Genomic DNA, 25,243 nt, shown 5'->3' with positions numbered 1-25,243 from the left:
GGCATGAAATATTTTAATTTTTTATTACTATATAATAATTATTATTATAAGAATGATCATTAAATCGTTAAATCAGGAAATTAATCAATATTTTATTGTAGTCATCAATAACAATCAAATTTATAAAAACCAGTGAGATAATAAATTATAATAAGCCAACTTAAAATAATATAAGTACGCGCAAGTTTGTTGAAACTCAAATTCATTATCTCATATAAATACTTGCAAGTTGGTTGAAACTAGAATCTATAATCTCAAATAAATTGTTGGAACTCGAATCCATAATTTCATCCGGTGGCATTGAGTCTAAATGGATTGGGAGCCCTATATTAACTGAGAAAGCCTGTTCTCAATTGAGATTATTTTCATCAATCTGCTCTGATGGTTGCCAGTTCTTTATTCATGTAGCCTAGACCGGGTAAGAGAAGCAAGCAAGATGCATCGACAGACACATCTCTATTATATTATCAAACATCGGTTGGGAACACATCTCTATTATATTATCATACATCGGTTGGGTACATTGCATTCATCCTCATTCATCTCCATTCAACTTTCCAGCAATTTTCAATACCAAAAGATGATGCTGCACTGCAGAGAGCAGCATTAGCCCTTGCTGTGACTTCCCCGAAAAGTTCGAAAACATAAAAATTAAAGCAACTAACCTCAATAGATGAAAACTCTTCCACAAACAAGGCAACTACTACATGTAAGTATTCTCTACCTAGAAACGTTCTTTGAGCTAATAACACGCACGAGTGTTCCAATACAAGTTGACTGTTTTGGGTGCCAGCCGTGATTCAATAACATGATTTCAAAATAATTTATCTACACGGAAACACCCTTGGCGAAGGGGGAGTACAACTTACAGATTATCTATTCCCCTGAATCGGCATCAAAAACAACTACTCCTTAAGCACACTAAAACTGTCAGATAAAAGTTAAGATGGAGTTCTTCATCCATGCTCAGGGGGATTTAAGGACAGGTGTAAGCTGTAATTTCTTCTGATCAGAGGGTGATGCCTGCAACAAGAAAAAAGGTTAATAGAATAAAATTAGTAATAGAGGCAATCAAATTGAACTGTTTTCTTGAGATAATTAGGTCTTGATCAGTTATCTTCAAGACCAGAGACAAATGGATGGATGAACATAGCCGTAAAATGATTACTTTTGTGACACCAAGAACCTAAGGAGCATCCTGTAAAACTACTACTGATCATTTAAGCTATCGCTAACCCTAGCCGACAGTACAGGAAATAGAATCACTGCCTCAGAAACAGTCTAGCTCCAGAAGTTCAGGTTACATGTATTCTCACTAAATGTTAGGATATCCTCATATACGTTCAGTGTGATAATGTTCTGCTAACCCTCGTGTAAAGAATGTTCCGCAAACAGAGCAGTCTTTCCAAAAGGCTTTCAGAAATATACAGTACTTTTCACATTACACACCAACACCACATATCTTTTTCAACCCAATTTATGTAAAGGCTACAGAGGACAAAATTCCCATTTCTCTCTAACCTGCTGCCCAGATAATTTCCATGTGGATATAAGGAAGGAATGAAGGACAATCACTTCGCCAATTCTTTTAAAAATAATTTGAATGAAACCAAGAACTGATTAATCATCATAAGCAGAAAGCCACAGTAATATAGGACCCTGTACTTCCCACGTTTAAGCATGTCACAGAGTACTACATGAGTGAAGGCAACCAAAGAACCATTTGGAAATGAGAGTAATTATGTCAACCATTTCACTCTATTCTTTTGCCACCCTTTTGGATATCTGTTTTCAGTGCAAGCAAGAAAACCTTCTTTGTGATCGCTCTACACTTCATGTGAATTTGTGATAACTGTTAAAAGATGTTTATTACCCCGAGTTATTTTATCTTTTTATTGTTTTCAATAGACTGAAATAAAACTCAGAGATTAGCAACATCAACAAATATCTATTTGCATAGGAAGACCCTCCCACTTCCACTAAAAGGAGCAAAGGGAAATCGTATATGAACTGAAAGGAGAGTGTCAAATGATCCCCAAGTACTCACAGCCTTTTGCTCACATTTACTAACACCCCGTTTGGTACAAGGTTTCTGGTGAGAACAAAGGAAAATAAAATGATGGTAAGCAGTTCAGTGCTCGAAGAAAAGAAAACATGAGGAAAATATCATGTAATTTGGGAAAAGATATTTTCCTAAAAAAAAGGTGAGGACAACGCGAAAAGCCTATCTGATCTTTTGCCCCTCTCCAACTCATCCATTATTGCACTACTCTTGTAAATTTTTCTAAACGATTAAATAACTTGAGATAGAGTATTTATTCAATTTTTGTTTCGTATGTAATAATTTGCTTTCCTCGTGAGAATCCTTGAACCAAAACAAATAGCATAAAGGAAAATCTGCCCCAAAAAAAAGGGAAAGAAAAAAAAGGAGATAAAACCATAACTCTTCTTTTAATGGGCTTTCTAATGCAATGGTCTAAATACTATTTGAGAGATGAGAGCCTATGCAAGGATCTATTGCTCACATTCATCATCCAACAAGTTCCATGCCCTTTCCTTTGTTTCTTTTTCTGTTGATGAATTCATACCTAACAATACTCAAACTGCAGAACAGTTTATAACTTTGGGGTAGGGAATCTTGTGCATTAGATTTGGAGACTTGAACTAGGTCAACAAATTAAGCAAAGGAAAGTACAGTTATCTATAGAAAACAAAAATGACAACCATTAGCAACAACAATGGTTGTCTTTAAGACAACAAATTTGCAAATATGATCAACTTGTTCAACAGTATTAACATGCAGATACTCCTCCAATAGATCTAGACAATCTTTGCACCAAACTGTACTATTTTAATTGGTAACATCAGCAGTTACTTTTTGTCCTTTTCTTTGTTATGTGCAGGTTTGCTTTTATTTTCTCTAACTCCGATTAGCCTTAAGCATCTCTGTGCATGATGAAAATTGTTATACATAGACAAATATTCACGTAAGGCGAAAAGGATGCATAAGTTAAATTGTTCAGTATTCGCTACATTAAGAAAAATGACATGGGAAAAAAGAGAAAGAAGATAACACTTAGCAATTGCTGGAGTTGACCTTTGAAATTCGGAAGCAGCGGAACATCACATTTTAGTGGACATCATAAACTTGTTTTTCCTTTCTGCTGGTTTCAGAATTTGAAAAGAACACATTAAGTTTTCATCAACACTCATCATTGCACCAGCATTGTCAAATTCACCGCAATAGTTTGGGGCTGAAAAAATCGTTACAAGCTGCCTTTCCGCAAAGAATTCATAACCATCCTCCACAACCTGCAAAAACATGCATCTGATGAACAGTCTGGAGTCTTGACTGCAGAAGAAAATAGGAAAAGAAGAATGCTATACCTGATGAGCACGACAGACAAGGTCCAAATCATGTTTTGCCAAGAATTCTGACACTTTATCGGGGCCAAAAGTAAATGAAACTCCTCTATCATTCATCCCCCATCCTTTAACATCTTTACCAGGATCTGACCATAATAAATCACAAAGCAAGCCAGTATCAGGGATAGCAGTTGGGCGGGGCAAACTTCTAATCTGATCCAAATTGTTCAGTTCGGGAGAAAGGCCCCCATGCATGCATAATATCTTATCATCAACCAGTGCAGCAACAGGAAGGCAATTAAAGCAATCAGTGAAGGCTTTCCACAATTTGACATTGAACCGGCGCTTACATTCATCATAAAATCCGTAAATCCTGTTTATAGAAGCACATTCATGATTTCCTCTAAGGAGGAAAAAGTTCTCCGGATATTTGATCTTGTATGCAAGTAACAAGCATATTGTCTCCAAACTCTGTTTTCCACGATCTACATAGTCCCCCAAAAATAGGTAATTTGATTTCGGAGGGAAACCTCCATACTCAAAAAGCCTTAAAAGATCACTATATTGGCCGTGAATGTCACCTGAAGTAATGACAAAGATAGATTAGATTAGTTCCCAAAGATCATGTTCATGACAGTTCTTCTGCACAGGTCAGCATGCCTCTAAGTTAAGACAACTGAAACTGATGGACTGGTGAGGCCAATTGATAGCTAGTTATCAGAGTAAATAAACCAGCAAAAGAAAAGAAGAGCAAAGTAAAAGAAAACTAAGAAAGAAAACAATCAACCAGAAAAGTAGAAGACTAAAAGACTGCATTTTCCCTTGCCTTCTCCCGTTTTACTGCTTCAATAATTGAGATACCAAAATATGGAGACAAGTCAGACATAGGCCAAGCACTGTAACAAGTATAAAGGGGACTGGCAGGACATGAAAAACTGTTACAGTTAAGAACATTGGTTTCTGAAGTAGCCTAATTGACTCCAATATTAGTTACATTTACTTCATCTGTAGGCACAAATACTTCAAAACTTTGATCCATCCAGAGGACACTTTATCCAAGCATTGGCAATTTAAGTAACAGCCACAAAGATGTGGTAGAGTTGAAACATATAGTAACTACACGTGGGGATACTTGTCCAATGAGGCTTCAACCATAATTTGCGACTTCAAGTCTCTTTAAGCTGCACAAATCTTATAGTGAAGTAAGTTAAAACACAACTAAGCCAGTTCATCGAGTAAATTGGATTTGTATCAGGTTGTTATCCCCTTCACTTTCCCACTTCAACCCACCAAACTGATGGAATCAGAATGAAAACTCCCACAACATTTCAACTTGAGCTACAAACAGCCATGTCTCGTTTCATCTATAATGTATGCCCTCACTTCCTCGTGTAAATATCTGAATTTTTAGGAAAATAAAGAATTACAGAAACAATCTCGATTCTCAACACATCTTTTCAGCTATCTCTCTCATTTTTTAATCAGCTTTCTCTTTTGCTCATTATAGAAGTCTATCCTTCTTTGCATCAGAGATCATTAATTAAGTTTCGCATATTATTGTAACCTTCCTGTGAATGTGTGATGCCCAAAGAATATTATGAGTAATTCCTTTTCCTTCTAATTCTCTGCAAGAAACTGTGCAGGAACTCTGTTGAGTATCACAAGCTGTGTCTTCAATCAAGCGTTCAGATTCCATCCTGCTTAGAATAGCTCCCTATTCATCATTGACAACCACCTTCATATCAAGAAAAAGCCTCAACCACCAGTATATCACTTATACCTGAAAATGATGCTGCATCACTTGCCTAGGCACATATAATTGCAGCCTATTGAATAATAGCAATAAACCTTGTTGTCGAGATAGAGAATACATACACAGAAAGAACCTAAACATTCACGGCCAAAGTCAAAGCCCAAGCCTGTGTAAACATGAAAGATTCTATTGTATGGAACCTTTTCTTAAGAAATTGAAAGATGCCAGCCAGCACTCCAGATATGTTTTTTCTTGAGTTGCCAGTTGCCACAATAATGAAATTAATATTAAAATATTAATTTTTCATGACAAAATTCATAACAGACAATTAACAATCTTTTTTTACTAATCATGAAAACTTGCATTTGAGCAAAAACATGACGAGCCAAACAACTCATATAGCTGAAAACTGTGTAACAAAAAGGATAATGCAACTAACTAGATTTTCCAGTGTGATTAATTCATGTGGATCGTCTCCTAGAAAGAATTGATAAAAACTTTACAATACATACCGGGTAAACTTGTCAAACTTAATAACAGTCAGGGAATTTCAGAACTCAACAGAATCATCGAGTCCTGAAATCCCTCAAGGAAATGATCTAGGTGAAAGCTTAAATACTCTCAAGCAACATAAAAAATCCAACAAATAAACCATTCATCTTCAACGGAGGGGAAAAAGTGTTTTTTTTTTCCTAAAAATAAAGAAGGAGAACGCGCAAATCGACACAACCTTAAAACCCAAAAAAAAAGAAAAAAGAATCCCAGAAAAAAAATCTAATCCATGTAAAAGAAGCACCCATAAGCCCAGAACAAACAAAACTAAGGGTGTGCGAAAAACCCTAAAATCTTTCAGTATATCAAAGACCCACGTAAAGTTAAGAACAGTTTACGCGTTTACAAGACACGCACAACAAATCTTGAAATTAGACGAGCCAAAAATAAAAAAAGGTATACCACAAATCTTGATGGGTGCTTCGAGTTCGAGAAGATTAGGCTGATTAATAAAGATTTCACGAGACGCAACACAAAGCTGCTTAATCTCCGATTCCGTGAGCTGCACTAGTTTCCCTGGCTTTGAGGATCGGACTTCAATCAGTTTCTCAATTATCCTGTCCAATACTACCGGGTCCATTAGCTCCCTGCCGCCCACTACTACTACTACCCCCTCTCCTTTTCTTTCTTTCGGGTTTGTTTCACACGCCCACACACATGAGTGTGTGTATTTTGATTTTGTGTGAGAGGAGAGAAGGAGGAGTTTTTGTCTTGGTTCGTGGGTCTGCGCTGTTCTTGAAGTCTCAACCTTTTCTTTGGGTCTTTGTTTTGTTGAGGTTTTTGATGGTATTAGTGGTCCAGTTTATCTGGTCAAGTTGGGGACTCTGCACTGCACATATATCTAATTCCATTTTTATTTGGCTGAGATGAGATGAGAAAGAAAAGGATTGCATAAATCTGTGTGTTGACTTGGAAAATTACTACTCATTCTTCAAATGTTTAAAGATGATTTTATCTTTACCTCAACTTATGTTAAATGAAAGAATAATTACACCTAGTTTCTTATATAATTACACAAAAATTTATTATAATTTTAAAAAATATTTTTATTATTTCTAACATTTATTTTAATAAATAGATCCCTTAATTCATTTTAAATTCATTGATTTTATTAACATTAGCAAAAAGATTAAATAAAACTCTATATTTAACTATGATTAACTTATTACAAATCAAATAAATATTTTTCTTACAAAAATAGCTTTACCAAAATAAAGTATACCTCATCACACGCTAATTGCATAAGAGCAATTTGGCAAAAGAAATTATTTGAGCTAAATCAATGAATTGTAACTAACCAATTGGTCTATTTATTAAAGATAAATAAACATCAAAAGTATTAGATGTAACTTTTTAAACTATAAAAAATTTATGTGTAATTACACCAACATCATGATAGTGTGATTTTTCCTAAATTGATTTAAATACATGAAATATACTCAATCTTATTTATTTTTATAGATACGTAGTTTAAATTGAGAATTCCATATTTTTAAAAATGGATAAATTTAAATTTGTTGTAATTTATATCATTGTTGTTTTGTTATACATACATGCAATAATTGTTCAAAACGTCTAATATCATGAAATTTCAAAGTCACCAACTGATTAAATAGACCTTATCAACAATTATTGCAACTTTTAAAAAAGAAAAGGTTATAAAAAATCCCTAGTAGAAACAAATGGGTAATTCCGAGTCTTAATAATAGATTGAAATAATTTGCACCTCATCCTATCCCTTACGTTAACGTTAGATTTTTTTGTGGGAAGATCAATTATTGTACCAATTGTACAACACGTTGACCAAACGAGTGAAGGGACCCACCACATTTCTCCATCTTTCTCTTTTCACTATGTACAATTTAATAAAACTTTAGGACACGGACAGTATTTAAATTCGACTATTGCTAAACTAAAATGTAACTGGTAATGTATAATTATTAATAATAGTTAAATTCAGACATGGTTTGAGTTGGAGATAGTACATGACATCTGTAATAAAAAATTAAAATATATGAAGGGCCTTACGTTGGGCTCTTTTTCTTTCTCCCAAATTCTACTCTATCTATGCATTAAACAATTCAACTTCTGAAGCAGAATCTGAAGCCTTCAACCGACCAAGAAGCTTTGACCATAGAAAAGCGAACAAGTCGGCGTCGCCTTTGCAACAAAGTGGGGCTACTTTTCATGGGTGGATGCACTGCCAGTTTGATTAATTTAGATCATTTTTCAGCTTTAAGTCAATGTATGTGATTTCTAAAAACCTTAGCTTTAATTTAATTTAATTATCATCATAATCGTATTTTTATTGTCTTTTATATAGAGTCAATTACCAGTGCGATTCAATAAATTTTAAAGTTCATATATTTTTACTCCCAAAATACATACTTTTAAGTCACAAATAAAAGTATATAAATCAAATAAATAATATATTGATTATATGAGTCTCTATCAATTTTTTATTAAAAAATAAAATCATATATTATAAAATATAAGTATCAATTATTGACTATTTTATGAGGTTCCGACCTATATATTACCTATTAATTTTTAGATTAAAATAATTAATATTTTTAATTTTATTGTGAATTGGATAACCCCAAGAATTTGGGCTCTTATGTAATGCCCAATATTAGGCTTGGACAACCCGATGTACAAATATTAATCCGTGAGCCCAGCTTAGCAAGAGCAATGGCCAACGAAGCCCATAATCATATGAGAAATCACGGATGGCTGCCACTTGTAGGGATTGGGTAAAGATGGCAATTGAACCCGTAGGGTCCCCCGACGGGGTGAGTTTGATACTCATATTATCAGTTTCGAGGCAGGTTAAGAATTTTGTATCGAGTGAATGTTCGGCCTAATTTGATTTAGGTGTTTTTAAAATATTTTGAAACAATATTTGTATTTTAATTGAAAATTCGGTCCAAACCAATATTTAAAAAAAAATTGTGTCTTTTTGGCTCATTGGATGATTAAATCGAATCGAAAAATTGATTTGGTTATATATTTTAATTTTATTAATTATATTAAAATATATATATAATATTATATATTATATATTTTTCTTTTAAGTCATTGAGTCATAAGGTCAATGTATTGAAATAAGAACTCTCTCTCTCTCTCTCTCGCGCGCGGCACTGGCAGTGAGAAAAATTTGCAGAAGTCTCCATCTTCATTCTTCACGTCCACGAATCCTTCGGCACGCGGCACACCTTCGCTCCGACTCCACCATTGATAGGTGATTTTTCTTCTTTGTAAATTTCTGTTGCAGTTTGTAGAAGAAATTTGATGAGCAAGTTTTGCTTTCAAATTGTTTGATGAAATGTCTGATTAAATTTTTGTTGACTTTGTTTGGTTGTGCGTGGGCTTTGGTATCAGTGTTGTTGTGGGAATGAGAAATGATGTATTGTTATATGAATTGGAGATGAACTGATGAAGCTTGGAGATGGACTCAGTTTCTTCTTTTTTTTTTTTTTAATATATATCGGTTTCTTCGGTTAAAAAACCGAAATAGAACTTGTTACAACCGAAACCTAATAGAAGCTTCTCGGTTCGGTTTCGGTTTCTGAAATCGGGGAACCGAATTGTTCCGCTCAACAGCCCTACCAAGAACATGATGGTAATGTGGAAGTAATTCAAATGCTCTAGAGTGCTAGCAGATCAGAGTGTCTGTACTCGGATTAGTTCTCTTGTTTGTTTAGAAATACAAATTCAATCTTTTTTCCTTCAACCATTATCACATCTTAAAGTTCAGCAATTTTTAACTATTTGCTGTAGAACTGAGCGTCTTCTTGAAGTAAGGATCTTCTTTTTGTACCAAGGGCCAAGTAATTCCTAAATCTCGATATGACGGAAGAAGACATAAATAGGTGCCAGATTCAGGAATGGTACCCGAACTTCAAATCCTGCTCCATAAAAACAATAATTCATGAGCTTCCAGAGTCCTTTGTCCAATACCTGCTCGATGATTCTGGCCCATTCCTCCTCCCTCTTTCAATTACAAATGATGATGCTCTGCCAAACAGAGTCCATAAACCGGAAGAGCAAGAAGATTTTGTCACACTTGAGGGATCCGGAGATGAAGCCGAGGAACCCGTACCACCCCCGTCTTTTCCGGAATTTGAAATGGAAATTAAAGCATCCATTGGATCCCTCGGGGGAGCTGTCTTTCCTAAGCTTAACTGGAGTGCACCTAAAGATTCCGCTTGGATCAGTTCAACTGGGAATCTCAAATGTACCAATTTCTCAGAGATTGCCCTTCTGCTACGGTCGTCTGACTCAGTTGTCCATGATCTTTGCCATGCATATGATTCATGCACAGATAAGACTGCATCAAGGCCATCAAGTTTCTTCCTTGCACTCCGCAAATGGTACCCTTCTCTAAAACCTGAGATGGAATTTCGTTGCTTTGTACGCCATAAACTCCTTGTCGGGATTTGTCAACGGGAGGTAACTAACTTTTATCCTGCTCTTCTTGAGAAGAAAGATGATTTGGAAATGATGATCGAGGAATTTTTCATGGAGAAGGTGAAGGGGAATTTTGGATCTGAGAGTTACACATTTGATGTGTATGTCACAAAAGATAGACGAGTTAAGCTTTTGGATTTCAACCCTTGGGGTGCATCTACTCTACCCCTGATGTTTACATGGGATGAATTGGAAGAGAAGTTGAGAGAAGAAGGCAATGAGTTGGAATTTAGGATTGTGGAGGGCCGCTGTGGAATTCGTCCGGGTTTAAAAACTGCAGTTCCTTATGATTATTTGGATACAAGTCAAGGAAGTGGCTGGGATCAGTTCCTAAGAAATGCTGATGAGGAATTGAGGCGGCAAACATCATCTACTGAAGCAGGAGCTTGAGCATATGCTTCCCCAGAATGGTTTAACTCGTACTCATTCAATGAATTTCTTCTTCAGTTTCTTATTTCATCGAATTCAGCAGCTAGCAGAAGCAAATAGTTGGAATATTGAATTTGTTAGGTTACTTTTCAAGAATCCACATGTTTAAGATGGCAGTAGATCACAGATATGCTGATTCCTCGTGCTTGGGCGGCAAGTACAAAATATGGGTAGATAGTGGTAAGAAGATGCGCAAGAACAACTCTTGCCACTATCTAAGCTCCACATGGCTTATGAATTAGCTGAATCTAAGATCAGAGTAGAGGTCAATACAGAATGTCATAACTCACACGCTCGGAAAATAATGATTAGCTTTAATGTTTCTTATTACGGATGCAGTGTTTCTGTTATCATGAGAAGGCAGGAACTCAAATCTTGATACCCTTTGCAGGTATTTTAGTAATTTATTTGGTATTGCAACTGTCGATATGTAATTTTCAGAAAACCTGAATTCTTCGTCAATTATTTAAAATACTGTATCATGTAAAAAGTACTGGCAACTTATTATTGTAGAAGTGGAACCAAACAAGTATTGATCACATTTCTATTGCTGCATAATTCCATTTTCTATTATTTGTTCATTAATTTTCTGGTGAGCATCATAGTACTCCAAGAGAAATAATATTCCACTCCAAAAAGCAGCTGCAGCCCCCACATTTGCTCATTGCAAAGAGATAAGGTTGAGTGTACCCATCTTGCTTTCATCTTTCTTCTTTGTTTCATCATCATCATCATCATCATCATATATAAAACAATCATATCCCGTCGGATCTAAAATCTTTTTCTGGCCTGTTACATTTTTGAAAGATGCACCAATTGATAAAGACCCCGCTATTATAGATCATATAATAATAACAATTTACATTTTAGTAACATGTAATTCTTTGGGATTTATACTTTCCATTTTGTTATTAATATAATATAGACAATGCTGACTTTCGAGGATATCAAGGGACAACATTCTCCTAGGAAGAACTATATATTATATTAATTTGGTTCCACAATAATCATGATCTATACTAATATATATATATATATATATATATATATATATATATTGGCCTTCATGTTCATAAATGGTTGTTAATGAACCGCTGCACTGATTTTTTATGAAATAAAAAATGCTTTTTGATAAGATAATTAATTTATTTAATTTTTAAAATTTTATATTAATTGATAAATTAGTTTTTTTTTCTTTCTTTTTTAATGTAATTATCGATTTATATTTTACTCTTATTTTAATATATGTTAAAGCGTGACAATTTATCTATTATATGCAAATTAGGAATGATGTACAACGATGATTTATAATAAAAAAGAAAATTGAGTCTCCATATGTTCTTCAGATGAATCAACCGCAAAATTTCTATTATATTGTATTTTATTTATATATTATCATATACATAAAATATTTTAAATATACATGTATAAGAAGACTTACCCATAAAATGGGAAAAAAACTGATTGTATTAACCCAAATAGAATTTCCCACCGTTACATTGTTCAATATACGGTGTGATTTCAAGGTTCAATCTACACTTAATTGCACACGGGCATGATTTATTTTCAACTATTCTAAACAATTTATACAATATGATTAAAGCCATAAGATTTTTTTGAGTTTCCATGATAATAATTTTATAATTTTACTGATAATTATTGTCTGTAAAATTGGCAGTATGCATATATAGATATATATAATTAGTGAAATATAATAATTGTAAGAAGTAGATATAAGTTTGGTGCAGGAATATCTCTGGCCCTATCCCCTGTTAAAGGGGCGGTGAAGTTTATCAACACAAGAAGCGGGACAACGGGCAAATTCCGGGAATTCAGGAAAGAGACTGAATTAAATATATAAATATAGAAATTAAAACTAATAATTAAAAAAGAACATGCTGCGATGTTTCTAAAATTCTTTCAAAAGATGAATACCACAACTTGAAGTTTAAAATAATTATTGCGTGTTGAACCATCCGCCTTATTTCAATCAAATATTCTCTTCAAAGATTCTGCACACAAAATTAATATAAATAGAAAACAAATCTATGGTATTATTATTATTATTTTTTACAATAATTGATAAACACTATAATCTGAACTCAAAAAGATGTCATCACATGTTGAATTTATATATCTCTTTTCATTATTCTCAAATCAAATATTCTTTTGATCTAAAAATCCACCCATGTAGATATATTGAAACGAAATACAAATATATTTTTAAAAAATCATCTAATGAAAATTCTAGACGTGGCCAAATATGGTCCTGCAACTCTCGAAAAGTCAATAACATTGAAGGAATTATATATATATATATATATATATATATATATAAAAGTTGAAGAAACTATGACAAATTGAATCTATTTAAGTATGTTTTTCAAATCAAATATTCCATTTCATATTCCCGAAAAAGAAGAAAATTATTACATGTTGGGAATTAATGTGCAATGAGAGGAATGTGACAATGAAGTCAACTGTTTGAACAAGATATATATATACTAGAAAGGTGGGACCCAGCAAGGCGAGGTAAATTATGCCCATAAAAATTTATCATATCTTAGCGAATAGTTATAATAGAATAATATAAATAATATGAGAGCTCAGAAGAATGTGTTGTTGTAAAATATCAATTTATATATAGGCAAAAGCTATGTCAAAAATTGCGTTTCTTTCACGTGAGTTTGATGTTGAAGCCAACTTAGCAATTTCAAATTAAGGTGAAAAAATGTCTAATGAAGCACATTCCACTAAAACAAAAACCTAAATATTATTTTCTACTTGAACATTCAACATGTACCAAATCAACCCTCTAACCTCCCACCATAAATCACTTTTGGAGTGTATTGGTGTGGACAATAGGGCTCTTATATTTATATATGACATACGTATCCGAATATATATGGCTGCCGTATGGAAGGTGTGGGGGTGGGGGTGCCCACACACTCAATATAGTCATGCATAGATAAAATGGATAAGGTTCTTCCCTCCCTATGTCCAGACATATGCATGCATGTAGGTCAAACAATGAAAATGACTTGTTGCTTTTTATATATATATTTATATCCCCATACAATTTTAAATTATATGATTTTATACATGGTTTTCAAATGTACAAGATTTCGATGAATGATCTCTTGACCTAACGAGTAATGTTGAGATTTTATAATTTGAAATTATAGGTTCGAGTTTCACAAATGTGTGGGTATCTTATTTATATGTAAGTTATTGTAATTTTACAATAAATGTATTACTCAATTATTCAATTAATAATGTAATTAATGCTTTTATTCTAAAAAAGAAAGTATTTTTATAATCACGTGTATTTATGGCATCCGCCCTAAACGACAGTTTAACTGCAGGAATATATGCTGCATTTTGCAGATAAACAAATTCAACTTGCACTATATATATATATATATATGTGTGTGTGTGTGTGTATGTGTGTGTCGGAGCCCACCATGGAATCTACCTCCAGAGATAGTTTAATTTGCCTACACCTTTAGGCAGGAGCAGGACCAAACTCCAAAAGAATATTACACTTACACCATTTCATCATTTTAATACCAAACCTCATTTTATTTTATTTTATTTTTGGATAATTCGATTCTAAAGAACCCAATCCATTCAAGATTGTTGAATGCGATGGTCCACTCTATAACACACCAACTTTTGAAATGCTCATTTTTTCTATAATGTCGAATACCTTAACACGTTTGGACGCAATATTGATATAATTCTAATACATTTAAAATTATATATATTTGTGTTTGAATTATATTATATTTAAAATTTTATTATATAGCATCAAATATGTATCCGTGTTGGTGTCCGTGCATTATAAATTCATCAAAAAAATAATTAATGAGAGGACTTAAAGGGTCAAAGATGGTGAGAAAATGAGGGTTAAAGGAGGTGGGAGGGACCGATGGACATGGGCTAATCCCATATCTTGTCAAAAGCTTTTGTTTTGCCTATAAATATGAGCAGAAGCCCCTCTCATTTTCACCACACCCAAAACTTCACGTGCCCTCTCACTCTCCTACACACACACACGCACGCACTTCTTAGGATTAAAACTTCAATATTTATCATATATTATCTTCCTTCTCATCTCTCCAACCTTATCCATTTTTCTTATTATTATTTCACTACAAATCAAACTCCAAACAATTCTTCCATCTTTTCGTAATTAGAGGAAATTAATGGAGAAAGCAAAGACAGTGGTAGGAGGATCATCTTCATCTTCATCTTCATCAACATCATCGTCTTTTACTACGGATCTGTTTGGTCCGAAAGAGTCGTCCTCAAAGTCTTCGTCCTCGTCCACAGCTTTCTTTGGATCAATCTTTGGTCCACCAACCTCCATGGTATATATATATATATATATATATTCTTCCTCAGTTCTCGTCACTTCAATTCTTTTTTATTATATATATTTATCAAATTCTTGAAAATATATATATTATTGCTGAAACTTGAGAGTTGGGGAAGCTGGAATTCTGTTTTAATTAAGTTGTTTAAATACTTTTTAATTAATTATATTATAAACATAATGAAGGAGAATTAATGATGAAGGATATCTGATGATACTTCAAATCCCATACAGCTGGGACACCCAAAATCTTATTTTACAGATTTAATTTTCATGTCCCACATAAAGATGGCAACAATGTTGAGTTTTGTTTTTGTTAATTTGAATGATACTTCTAACATTTATTCAATTCTCAAACTTCAGTTTAATTATTACTATTATTATTTTCTTTTGGAACTTTCGTTTGAGATATTTTGGTTTAAGCGGAAGTGGAGCATATTCCTCGTAAGTCATAGTAGGGCACACAGACATGTATTGTATATAGGACATCATCATTAACCATGCAACTGTGTCTTTCTATATTATACTATGGTTGACTTTATTCTCAATAGACAAAATTACAACTTACTCCTCTAATTATAGATAAGTAGTAATTTTTATCATGTAATTTATTAATCTATAATTACAGGACCAAAAATACTAACGATCCGTAATTATAGAATCAAGAATATAATTTTGCCTTCTCAATAGTTTTTGAAATATGTATTTCACACATCATGATTGATATAAAAAAATAAAAAAAATGTTTTCATACATTAATGTCCTAATTAATTGTTTCATGTTATATTTATAGTTCTTGAAATTTGTATCAACGTTTGCTGGTAATTAAAATCAAAGTCACACCCAAAATTATCAAAACCCTTTTTTTAAGCAAGAAAAGTACTATTTTCCTCTAGCAACATTTGATGTATTAATTCCTTTCTTTTTTTGGGTTGATAAGGTGAGTGGAAGAGACACCTCTGCCCCAGATTTTGGACACAACTATGGCAATGCCAAAAATGGAACAGGTTTGCCGCAACATTTACTAGACATGAAATTATTTTTGTTTCCTTCGTCCGTTTTCTCTTTAACTTAGAGAAATATGGGAAATAATATTGTTTTTGTCTCATAAATTAGGCTCGTTTTATTTTTAGTCACATTCATTACGTAATTAGCACTTTTAGTTCTATAATTTATAAAAATTAGCATTTTGGGTCCTCATTCATTTTTTTTATCTACAATTTAACGATGTAATCTACGTGCATAGATAGTGATGGTTAAGTATTTTTGGCTGGAAAAAAAATTGATTTGTTTTCCAGCTTGCATCATTTTTGGGAAAGAAAATATAACTACATTTGAGGGGGAAAAATAAATCTCGAGGAAAGTTATGGTAAAAAACATCTCACAAAAATTGAATCTTATCCTTCTCATATTTCTATAAGTTAAAGTCACGTAGAAACAATACATAGAATCATGTCTTCCACAAATGAATCAAGTAGAGCAAATGAAGCACTCATATGCTATTATTGAAAAAATGACCAATTTTTCCTACAACCAAAAATATTTAGCGATAACATTCTAGGCACGTGACCTACATTATTAAATTGTAGATGAAAAAGTGCATGATGATCAAAAGTGCTAATTTTGTTAAATTATGGAATTAAAAATGTTAATTTTGTAATAAATGAAACAAAAAATGACATGAACCTAACTTATGGGACAGAAAAAAATACTATTTCTCTAAAGAAATATATATAATTGTTTTCACAATAATAATTATCCACTACACATTATATTCGGTTTAAATTTTATTAAAATCATATATCTGATGTGCGGATCAAGATTTTGACCTACGTTTTTTCTTTTCTTTTTTTTAATATATCAGATTATGGAACTCAGAAAGTCATTAATCCGATGAAAAAAGACAAGAATCCCGAGTACGAGAATGGAAGAGTTGAACCCTGTTATTACAACTCATCCATCTACTATGGTGGCCAAGACGTTTATTCTCCCACAACTCCGAATATTACTCCTCCACATAATAATGTAAGCTAGTGTCCTACGTGAAGTTTACTTTCCAAATCACTCATTTATTTTTTTTATTTAATTTTTTTTCTTAAGAGTAATAGCAGATAATAAATAGATATATATGATGCTAAAATATTTATCATATATAAGATAGAAAATGCTTAATATTACAAAACTTGATCGATCTTTTTGTTATTTTGACTCAGACGCAAGAATCTTGACTACAGTCGAGAATTAAATATCGTGCACTCGACCACTTGATTTATTTCATTATAGAAATTAAACTAAATATCATCATTACCAAATTTAATTTGGTGGAATATAATTAATTTGAATAGTTCAAGAAAGACGGAGGAGAGGATACGAATGAGAGCAATTGTAGCTGTGCATCAAGAGGAAATTGGTGGCAAGGTATTACTCTTTTTTCTTTCAATTTTTACCTTATAATATTTTTAAAAAAATATTATTTTCATGTTATAAAGTTCAAATAAATGTTGGATGCAGGATCACTGTATTACTAAAGGAGCAGCAGTGCACTGCAGAATTAATGATGATTTAAAGTAAATCATAGCTTGTAGCAGCTGATCATTGTAACATTTCAGTTCCCATTTTAGAGGAACTTTTAGTGTTCTAAACTTTCTTTTTTTTTTTTTTTCCCCTCGGGTTTTATTAATAATATTGGTGATCCATCTTCTCAATATATATGTACTATGTCGTGTGAAATATTGGAAATGGACATTATATATATACGGGTATTTGTGTGCTTACATCCTCAATATTAAATACGTCTTTAATTCCCTAATTTTCTCGTTTTATCTTTGATTATTAATGCTTACGTGTAAATTGTAATGAAGCAAAGGAAGATAGATAAAAGAGATGGATTTCTTTTTAATTTATGGGCTTATTATAATTACATTATTAGTAGGCAGCCGGTGAAGTAGCCCGCAGGGAACACACATACAACTGAAGCAAAAGTAGACATCTTCATTCTTGCAACCTGGATTGCCATCTTCTGATCACACTCCTCCTTTCAAGTTCAAGGCAATGTGTAAGCTGCAAAACAACCCAAAAATTATTCAAAATCGATGAGAATAGACACAAAACTTCCCACAATTTCATCAATTTGAATTTTCTACTTTAAATAATATTGCATTTTTTATTTCATTTAATATGTAATTAAACGTCACGTAAATATAAAAAATATTGAGATCATGTATTTTACTTTTAAAAAAATTATAAAAATAATGGATTAAAAGATGTAACAAGATTTAAAATATAAAATCCAATCCACTCCACGATGTACCCTTAAAGTTAGTAGTAAAGAATCAAAACCAAAAAACGCCACTCTATTTGAAGTTATATATATATATATATGTATTTTTCTAACTTTGGAAGAAGAGAAAAATAGAAACGTACGTCCACACTTGTAGCCGACGGGCCTGTCAGCAAAGTTGCATCGCTTGGGAATAGTCAAGGCAATCTCGGGCTTGACGCCGGAGCTCTTAGCCACATCAGATAGCATGACAGCGCAGAGGCATTTAGGATTCTGTCCGATTCTCTTCACCTGAGCGCAGCAGCTGCTGGAAACGGAGGCATTGGGGTCTTGCGCAGCCTCCGCACACGGGATCAGCTTCATGGCCTCCATATCGGGAGTGGATCGGGGGCACTCGCCGGCCGCGTATGCGTAGTTGAAGCTGGAAATTGCCAGGAGTCCAAGAATGAAAAAGCACTTCATTGTCGTTATTAATGTGTATATTCTGTTTCTTCAAATACTTGTACTTGTTGTGCATGAAACCAGTGCAATGGGGTGGTGTTTATATAGTGGTGATTGGGAAGTGGGGGTGTGAGTGGGGATGAGTGGAAATCCAGCATCTGATTGTAGTGGGCTGAGCACAAACAGGGGATGTGAGTTTGTAGTGCAGCATTAGCGATATTAAAACTAGGCTTTCTTGGTTATGTGGCGCCGTATGGTGGGAATTGTGGTGATTAGTACAATTATTACTTTTACTTTTTGTTTTAGTCTAGAAACTCCCTTCACCTACTCTCCTTATATATCATCTATCCCTTTTGATGAATCGAAACAAGTGTGATATACTTAAAATATATTTGATTATTTTTTTTAATTATATACTTATTACACTACAAGTGTTGTTATATACACATTGTTGTGAAGTTTGGTAATTAAAATCTAGCTAAGAAATGTTGATGGGATATACATTGATGTTCAATTACTCAATATTGAAATTTCAAGACTTTATTCTTACGAAACATTTGGTTTGAGTTCTGATAAATATATAAGTATTTAATTAATCATATATTATGTTGATATATGAATGTTATAATTATTTCATGATCTGTTGAATCAATTGTTTATATCATAATTTAATGGTGTAAATAAGTAATCATTTAAGTTTCAAAAAATGAGAAGAAGAAGAAAGTGAACCAATGGAATTATTAATCTGCATCAATGATTTATTTGGATTTTCCTTGACTTACAGAGTTTATATACAGTAAAGCTACTAATTGAATCAAAATATTTATTTTTATCTGTGAAACTAAAGAATTCTGATACTATATATTCTTGTTATTGAACTCCTTTTAGAATGGTTTTGTAGATATTTTTATTAGTGTAGGAGAGAAAGACGAGAATCATCGTGTATTAAATGAGTAAAAAACGGGTATTTGAAAACGCGCCAGGTAGGGGTCGAACCTACGACTTTCTGCTTAGGAAACAGACGCTCTATCCACTGAGCTACAGGCGCCTTGTTGTCTCGTCAGCTTCCAATATTGGTGCAGTACAAAGCCCAATGTTTTTTCCAATCATTGCTCCGATTTTAATATATTGATCAAGCAAGAGAAGCATTGAGGTTGCATTTGGATTGAAATATGATTTCAAATTTTTTGAATTTGATTGAAAAATTGGATAAGCTTACATTTAAAAATTTTCAAATTATTTAATTTTAAATTATATTTTTGTTGAATATTAAATTTATTCAAATATAATCATTTAAAAATTCTTTCTTCAAATCCTTTCATCAAGCCAAAATTAATAATTGATGCTTGGACTTGGAGCTAACTCTATGGAGAAGTAACGTCATTGTGGTCGTGGTCGTGGTCGTGATCGTGGTCCTCCTTACATATACATAGTGTCCATAATATATTTACTTAAATATTTGATTTGTTATTCATAGAGGCTAAGATACCATAAATTTGACTTGGACAGAAAACTGCATCTTTTCTGGAATTTAATTAATATTCATACCTTAGGTCTGGTAACCAAAACACAAGCATAAGATGCTTCTCTGTATTTGGGATTTTTGTTATCTACACACTAAACCGGGCATTTGGTCTAGTGGTATGATTCTCGCTTAGGGTGCGAGAGGTCCCGAGTTCAATTCTCGGAATGCCCCTTGATTTTTATTATTTTCCTGATTAATCCCTTTTACACCTCTTTTTGTTTTAATTTGTTCTACTCATACTGTCGCATTCAAAAAGAATACTGGGCTCATTGCTCATTCAAGTACATGATTCCACCACCACTTGAAGATGATCAAGATAATATAAAGGTCAAGAGTTAATAAATCAATGAACATGTGATCAGTTGGATATACCTCTTCTTCTGTGATAATGCTTCTATAAGAAACTAACATCAGTTTTCGTATTTCGCCCCCTTCTCCAACTAAGTACATCAAACTCAGCTATCAAAGCCAAGAAAACTACCGGTCTATCTTTTGTGGCCTAGACTCACTACAAATGGAAGACGATTCCTTCCCTTCCATGCTCTGATGAGACATCGTCCCTTCAGTTGTTCTGTTTGAAATGGAACCGGGGCCTTCGATAATATAGCCACAATTCTTGACCTTTGCATCACCACCAAGATAATTTGTGAGGACTCTTTTGACTCCTAAGCCACGACGTGCAGGCTTGTTGCAATTGCCACTCAGAAACGGCGTCTTTTCCCCTCGTGCAGGGCTCACCAGATGAGCCGGGGAGAAGTTGGGTGTTGTATACGCTGTTCGGTAGGGGGTGCCTGAGACGGGCACTGAGTATGGAACCGGGAACTTCTTGTCTGAAAGGAAACTTACTGTCGATGCAGATGTCAGTTTATCAGACTGCTTGGTTATGTTGTCCACATATAGTAGATCCTCTATACGCGCCACAATGTTGAATGCCAAACTCTCCAAGACTCTTGAGTAGCTCTCCAGAATAGACTTCCCCACATCCTGAAGCAATTCAGACGATGGGCTATGAGAAAATATATTTAGCAGAACAAAATAAGCTGTATAAATACATTATCCAGATAATTACACAGACAAGCTTGATGCTCATCTTTATGCATATTATGAAAAGAAACTGGCAATTCTGAAAAATAACATCAAACCCATAAGTTATGTTTACATTTCATATTCCCCCTGGCCATCCAACCTTCAGCAAGATTCGTAATATAATACATGACCCTGACAGGTGTAGTTGTGTTATTTTTAACTTCCAAGGGTTTTTTTTTAATGTACGCAGACCTCAACAGGTATTTATGCAGTCATTCTTAAACTATACTAATAGATATATACCTTGTTGTACTGTATTTTGCTGGCATCCAAAGTAGTCTGTGTGAGGCACGGGAAACGTTGTTTCAAAGATAGCAGGAGGTTTTCAGCTCTTTCAGCAAGCAATTCCCTCTTGTCACCATATATCATGAGATCCCTGACAATCTCCCATGACGATTTGGCAGCACAATGGTTTGGTTGAGATGGGGGCTTGGGATGTTGTCGTTTACGCCACACGTAGATTGCTGCCTCCACCCGGTTTGCTATCTCAAGAGCAGCATGTTCAGAAGACAGATCGAGGCAATCAAGCAAGCACTCCGAGGAGAAATGTTCTGAAGTGATGTAACGGTAGATAACATCCCCAAGACAGGCTCTCCCATTCTAATTTTGAAACACTTAGTGTCAACATATAGATAGATATGCAGTGAGAAAGCAGCTAACACACTTGCAAGTGAAGAAGTCTAGTCTTCTAGAAATTCCAATTTGCTATCCCACAAAAGTGAATTTAGTAGTATTTACTACCTAATTGAATGTTTTACAAATTTTTCATCTTTACAATGATTTCTGCATATTATGATAATCAGCATATTTCTTCAAGAAAACATGAAATTTACCATATAACGAAAGCATATCTGCATCAACAATTTGAATCCAACCTACAGTCCAATGGAACTTTTTGAAGCATTCCATAGCATCATATCAGTATAACATTGTAGCAAATTTGCAAGTTTAAAAATAGGTGAAATCAGCAGCATCGCGCAATTCTATTTGATAATCTATCAGAATCTTTCTTCAATTGTTTGGTATTAAAAGCCTAACTTAGATGATATCATACCTTCGGAAGAGTTTCCAAGTATGATTCTGGAACTTCCATCTCAGATAAAGCAATGCTGTTAATGGCCGTAGCAGCTTTAAGAATCTGACTTGCGGATTCACGCTTGTGATTTAATTGCCTTCTCGTGGCCTCAGGAAGACCACCAGGAGGAACACGTGGCACAGGCAGCCACCATTTCTCCTCCTGCCGTTGGATAGATTTCTGGAAAGAGACGGATCCATCAGCTTCTGGTGCTACTATACCTTGATCGACATACCAAAATTCGGTATTGGTAAATCCATCCAGTATTTCCTGCGAATTGGAAGAATGGCATATAAGTTTCAAATTCGTAGCAGAAATAAACAGCCGAAAAATAAATCTTACAAGTAGCATATTATCAAGTTTGCGAAGAGCAGGCAGATTAATAGCTAGATCCGATCTTGTTCGAGAAGTCATCACCTGAAAAGGTAGGAAGCGTAAGTAATGTAATAGCAGAAAATTGCCTATAACTGAAATTCACAGATTTCCATAAGAATTTGAGTTTCACTACAACAAAATACTAGACGAAACAACATATGGCTATTATGATTTCCTCAAAAAGTGCAGACGACGAAAAGCTCTCGTAAGATTGTCAAGTAACTGATTCCAGAAGAAAAGGAGCTGCATTTAAGCTGAACAACTGAACTCAGGAAATTTCAAGCAAAAACTTAGATTGCATCCTTTGAGGATAAGGAAGTATGCATGAACCTGAAACTTATATAAAACTTCAACAGCAAATGCTCTTAAAAGCAGAGCGGAAATTACCTCAAGTCTACTTCCATCAGAAAATGTTTGCCAAGAAGGCGTCAGTTCAACAATATGATCACTCACAGAAAGAAGCCATTCCATCTCTCTTTTCCACATGGATTTCTTTTCAGATGGCAATGGTTCCAATCTCCACAGTTGGCCAAACACAGTAGCTACATGTAAAGGCTGCACTCAGTCATTAACACAGCATAGAGCACTTTAATGTCTAAAAAACCAAGAGGAATTTTAAGTCTTTTACCACATAGGTTGGTGATGGCATTTGAAATGGTCAATGCAGGGCAAACTCCTTTACCACTTCCAGACATATCTTCACCAAGCAATAACTTTGCAAACCGCTCTTTCATCATCTGAATTTCTATGAGAATTCAAACAGCTGCGCTAGTCAGAAGAGTGCAACTTGAAGGCAAAAGAAGTAGTAGTCATTTGATAACTTGTGGTGTGGTATAACTAAATACCATAATCTTTAAAGGACCATTTTGCCCCTACTACCAATTCATATGTTGCAATGATGTTTCTCTTCATTTCAAGCTAATTCTCATTACACTTAGAGATTGATATCACTATATACTATTCACCTCAAGACTGGTGAATGTCAACCTTTCAAACACAAATTCAAGACGTTTATTTATCAGAAAACCAAAGTAGACAACCACAAACACACAGAAATCAGATCATTCGTCTTTAAATTCTCTTCTTTTACTTTATGTTTTTGAAATGTTCCCTTTTTCAGCAAAAGTAAAATTAAGCTACCCTAACTTCAAAATTGAAAGAAAAGAAAAAGAAAGAGGGAAAAGAAAGAAGACAATAAAAGACGTAACTCACCCGAAGCTTTGGGACCCTGCTTCTTTAACTTAGACTCATCATCACCGCTCTCAACATTCAAACGGGCTTTGCTTTTCCCTTCACAAAAGCCATTTTTCAAACAATTGGCAGGCTTTCTAATAGGCCACCCCAATTGAGCTGGAGAAAAAATATGAGCACTCGATCTGCTATCACTGCTCGTGCTTCGGCTGCTCTCACTTGACTCTGTCATAGAGCCACCACTAACCGACTCAAACTCATCATTCTTCTTGCTCTTCTCAGCTACACTTTCCATCTTAAACAACAAAAGACGACCCGAAAATGAAAATACACTATTTCTGTTCAAGAAAACACCGGCCTAGCCTGATTTCTACTGTTTGCAAAATGGGCTTATCAAAACCCATTAATCCCGCTTCCAAGATTCAATCTTTACCGCTAGCAAAGAGTTCAAAAGGTGAAATATTCAAAAAAGAGACGAGTTTTTGAAGGGCTTGGAGGGTGATTCGACAAAGACGGCTTGTGGGCACACTGATTTTATTCTCTGTGCTACCTGATGCCGCTGTGTGTAGTAATGTAAGAATTTGATTTTCAAGGTTGTAAGGTAACTGCTGACAAGTGCCAAAAAGGGCCAACGTCCATTTTCAGGCTTTGGGACTCCCATTCAAAATATTCATATTATAATGGAAAAAGATCCATAGCCGTAGGGGTGACGACGTATCAGCCCCAATGCTGCTGCTTTTACAATTCTACCCTTTCTCGATTTTGAGTAAATTGGGATTAGATTTCATGCGAATTAGGATATGGATTTAGAGGGCGTTTGGTTATAGTTATTTAAAAACAAAATTATATATTTTTACAAAATATTTATTTCTAATAAATAACATCTAAATTATTCAAAACTTGCAAAAAGTAACTCTAATTCGATATATTAATATTTACATGCATGTAAAAATAAAATAAAATTTATCGAAGTTTATAACTATTCAAATTACCGAACTTCTTAATTAATAATCTCAACTTCGCAATTCAAAATATTTAGTTGTAATCAGTACCTCATTCTCATTTATATTATTTAGATTTTATTCACACACATAAATATAGTTTATCAATGAACAGCATATTGCTAAAAACGCAATAATTATACATAACATGACCGATATATTGTATTCAATATACTCTTTGTGAATAACTTTATTGCAATATTTTCAAGAATATGTTGATAATTATAGTAAATATTGAAATAATTGGTCATGGATTAAACATGATTATTAGTAGCTAATTATAGGATTAATGTTGAGAGTGAATGTATGAATTGAGTTAGG

The 25,243-nt window shown here is 33.9% G+C and overlaps 5 protein-coding genes and 2 non-coding genes across 11 annotated transcripts; 3 read left to right on the top strand and 4 right to left on the bottom strand.

The window, feature by feature from the left end:
• Positions 1-651: 651 nt before the first annotated feature.
• TOPP4 (type one serine/threonine protein phosphatase 4) lies at positions 652-6,459 on the bottom strand. 2 transcript variants are annotated; one of them, XM_011086698.3, is made up of 5 exons: positions 6,074-6,459; positions 3,717-3,947; positions 3,388-3,512; positions 3,098-3,312; positions 652-1,023 (listed from the first exon to the last, which is right to left on the bottom strand). In XM_011086698.3, the coding sequence occupies exons 1-4, from the start codon at positions 6,249-6,251 to the stop codon at positions 3,124-3,126; spliced, it is 723 nt and encodes a 240-aa protein (XP_011085000.1). In that variant the 5' UTR covers positions 6,252-6,459; the 3' UTR covers positions 652-1,023; positions 3,098-3,123. The 2 variants fall into 2 exon arrangements, with proteins under 2 accessions (XP_011085000.1, XP_011084999.1); XM_011086697.3 differs by having other exon boundaries at positions 3,388-3,947.
• A 2,282-nt stretch (positions 6,460-8,741) lies between these two features.
• LOC105167118 (uncharacterized) lies at positions 8,742-11,111 on the top strand. 3 transcript variants are annotated; one of them, XM_011086696.3, is made up of 2 exons: positions 8,742-8,912; positions 9,496-11,111. In XM_011086696.3, exon 2 carries the CDS (start codon positions 9,521-9,523, stop codon positions 10,529-10,531), a length of 1,011 nt encoding a protein of 336 aa, XP_011084998.1. In that variant the 5' UTR covers positions 8,742-8,912; positions 9,496-9,520; the 3' UTR covers positions 10,532-11,111. The 3 variants fall into 3 exon arrangements, with proteins under 3 accessions (XP_011084998.1, XP_088738970.1, XP_011084997.1); XM_088882844.1 differs by having other exon boundaries at positions 9,053-11,111; XM_011086695.3 differs by having other exon boundaries at positions 8,743-8,912; positions 9,452-11,111.
• A 3,453-nt stretch (positions 11,112-14,564) lies between these two features.
• Positions 14,565-17,722, top strand: LOC105167117 (uncharacterized). Its single transcript, XM_011086693.3, has 5 exons — positions 14,565-14,943; positions 15,889-15,955; positions 16,813-16,973; positions 17,294-17,366; positions 17,460-17,722. The coding sequence occupies exons 1-5, from the start codon at positions 14,779-14,781 to the stop codon at positions 17,474-17,476; spliced, it is 483 nt and encodes a 160-aa protein (XP_011084995.1). The 5' UTR covers positions 14,565-14,778; the 3' UTR covers positions 17,477-17,722.
• Positions 17,723-17,819: 97 nt separating this feature from the next.
• Positions 17,820-18,753, bottom strand: LOC105167116 (uncharacterized). The gene is made up of 2 exons (XM_011086691.3): positions 18,372-18,753; positions 17,820-18,008 (listed from the first exon to the last, which is right to left on the bottom strand). Exons 1-2 carry the CDS (start codon positions 18,688-18,690, stop codon positions 17,992-17,994), a joined length of 336 nt encoding a protein of 111 aa, XP_011084993.1. The 5' UTR covers positions 18,691-18,753; the 3' UTR covers positions 17,820-17,991.
• An 891-nt stretch (positions 18,754-19,644) lies between these two features.
• Positions 19,645-19,717, bottom strand: TRNAR-CCU (transfer RNA arginine (anticodon CCU)). The gene has a single exon. It is a non-coding gene; the product is annotated as a tRNA-Arg (tRNA).
• Positions 19,718-20,293: 576 nt separating this feature from the next.
• TRNAP-AGG (transfer RNA proline (anticodon AGG)) lies at positions 20,294-20,365 on the top strand. Its single transcript has one exon. It is a non-coding gene; the product is annotated as a tRNA-Pro (tRNA).
• Positions 20,366-20,495: 130 nt separating this feature from the next.
• On the bottom strand, positions 20,496-24,589 carry LOC105167115 (rop guanine nucleotide exchange factor 5). 2 transcript variants are annotated; one of them, XM_088882590.1, is made up of 7 exons: positions 23,943-24,587; positions 23,359-23,475; positions 23,118-23,272; positions 22,698-22,772; positions 22,335-22,625; positions 21,524-21,880; positions 20,496-21,178 (listed from the first exon to the last, which is right to left on the bottom strand). In XM_088882590.1, exons 1-7 carry the CDS (start codon positions 24,214-24,216, stop codon positions 20,672-20,674), a joined length of 1,776 nt encoding a protein of 591 aa, XP_088738716.1. In that variant the 5' UTR covers positions 24,217-24,587; the 3' UTR covers positions 20,496-20,671. The 2 variants fall into 2 exon arrangements, with proteins under 2 accessions (XP_088738716.1, XP_088738715.1); XM_088882589.1 differs by having other exon boundaries at positions 22,335-22,772; positions 23,943-24,589.
• Positions 24,590-25,243: the final 654 nt, after the last annotated feature.

The sequence above is a fragment of the Sesamum indicum genome, linkage group LG7 (genome assembly GCF_026168435.1).
Source record: "Sesamum indicum cultivar Baizhima isolate 11 linkage group LG7, ASM2616843v1, whole genome shotgun sequence".
Classification (NCBI taxonomy): domain Eukaryota; kingdom Viridiplantae; phylum Streptophyta; class Magnoliopsida; order Lamiales; family Pedaliaceae; genus Sesamum; species Sesamum indicum.
The sequence above is the reverse complement of the archived record's forward strand: the minus strand, read 5'-3'. Positions and strand labels throughout refer to the sequence as shown.

Excerpts from the sequence above, each read along its gene's own strand:
- LOC105167118 (XM_011086696.3), top strand. The coding sequence starts at position 9,521 with ATGACGGAAGAAGACATAAATAGGTGCCAGATTCAGGAATGGTACCCG.
- LOC105167115 (XM_088882589.1), bottom strand. The coding sequence starts at position 24,216 with ATGGAAAGTGTAGCTGAGAAGAGCAAGAAGAATGATGAGTTTGAGTCG. Across the intron at positions 23,273-23,358 it reads TGCCATCACCAACCTATGTG|CTACTGTGTTTGGCCAACTG; the intron begins GTAAAAGACTTA and ends CTTTACATGTAG. Across the intron at positions 22,773-23,117 it reads CTGATGGAAGTAGACTTGAG|GTGATGACTTCTCGAACAAG; the intron begins GTAATTTCCGCT and ends CTACCTTTTCAG.
- LOC105167116 (XM_011086691.3), bottom strand. The coding sequence starts at position 18,690 with ATGAAGTGCTTTTTCATTCTTGGACTCCTGGCAATTTCCAGCTTCAAC.
- TOPP4 (XM_011086697.3), bottom strand. The coding sequence starts at position 6,251 with ATGGACCCGGTAGTATTGGACAGGATAATTGAGAAACTGATTGAAGTC. Across the intron at positions 3,948-6,073 it reads AGCACCCATCAAGATTTGTG|GTGACATTCACGGCCAATAT; the intron begins GTATACCTTTTT and ends TCATTACTTCAG. Across the intron at positions 3,313-3,387 it reads TTGTCTGTCGTGCTCATCAG|GTTGTGGAGGATGGTTATGA; the intron begins GTATAGCATTCT and ends ATGTTTTTGCAG.
- LOC105167117 (XM_011086693.3), top strand. The coding sequence starts at position 14,779 with ATGGAGAAAGCAAAGACAGTGGTAGGAGGATCATCTTCATCTTCATCT. Across the intron at positions 14,944-15,888 it reads TTGGTCCACCAACCTCCATG|GTGAGTGGAAGAGACACCTC; the intron begins GTATATATATAT and ends TGGGTTGATAAG. Across the intron at positions 15,956-16,812 it reads CAATGCCAAAAATGGAACAG|ATTATGGAACTCAGAAAGTC; the intron begins GTTTGCCGCAAC and ends TTAATATATCAG.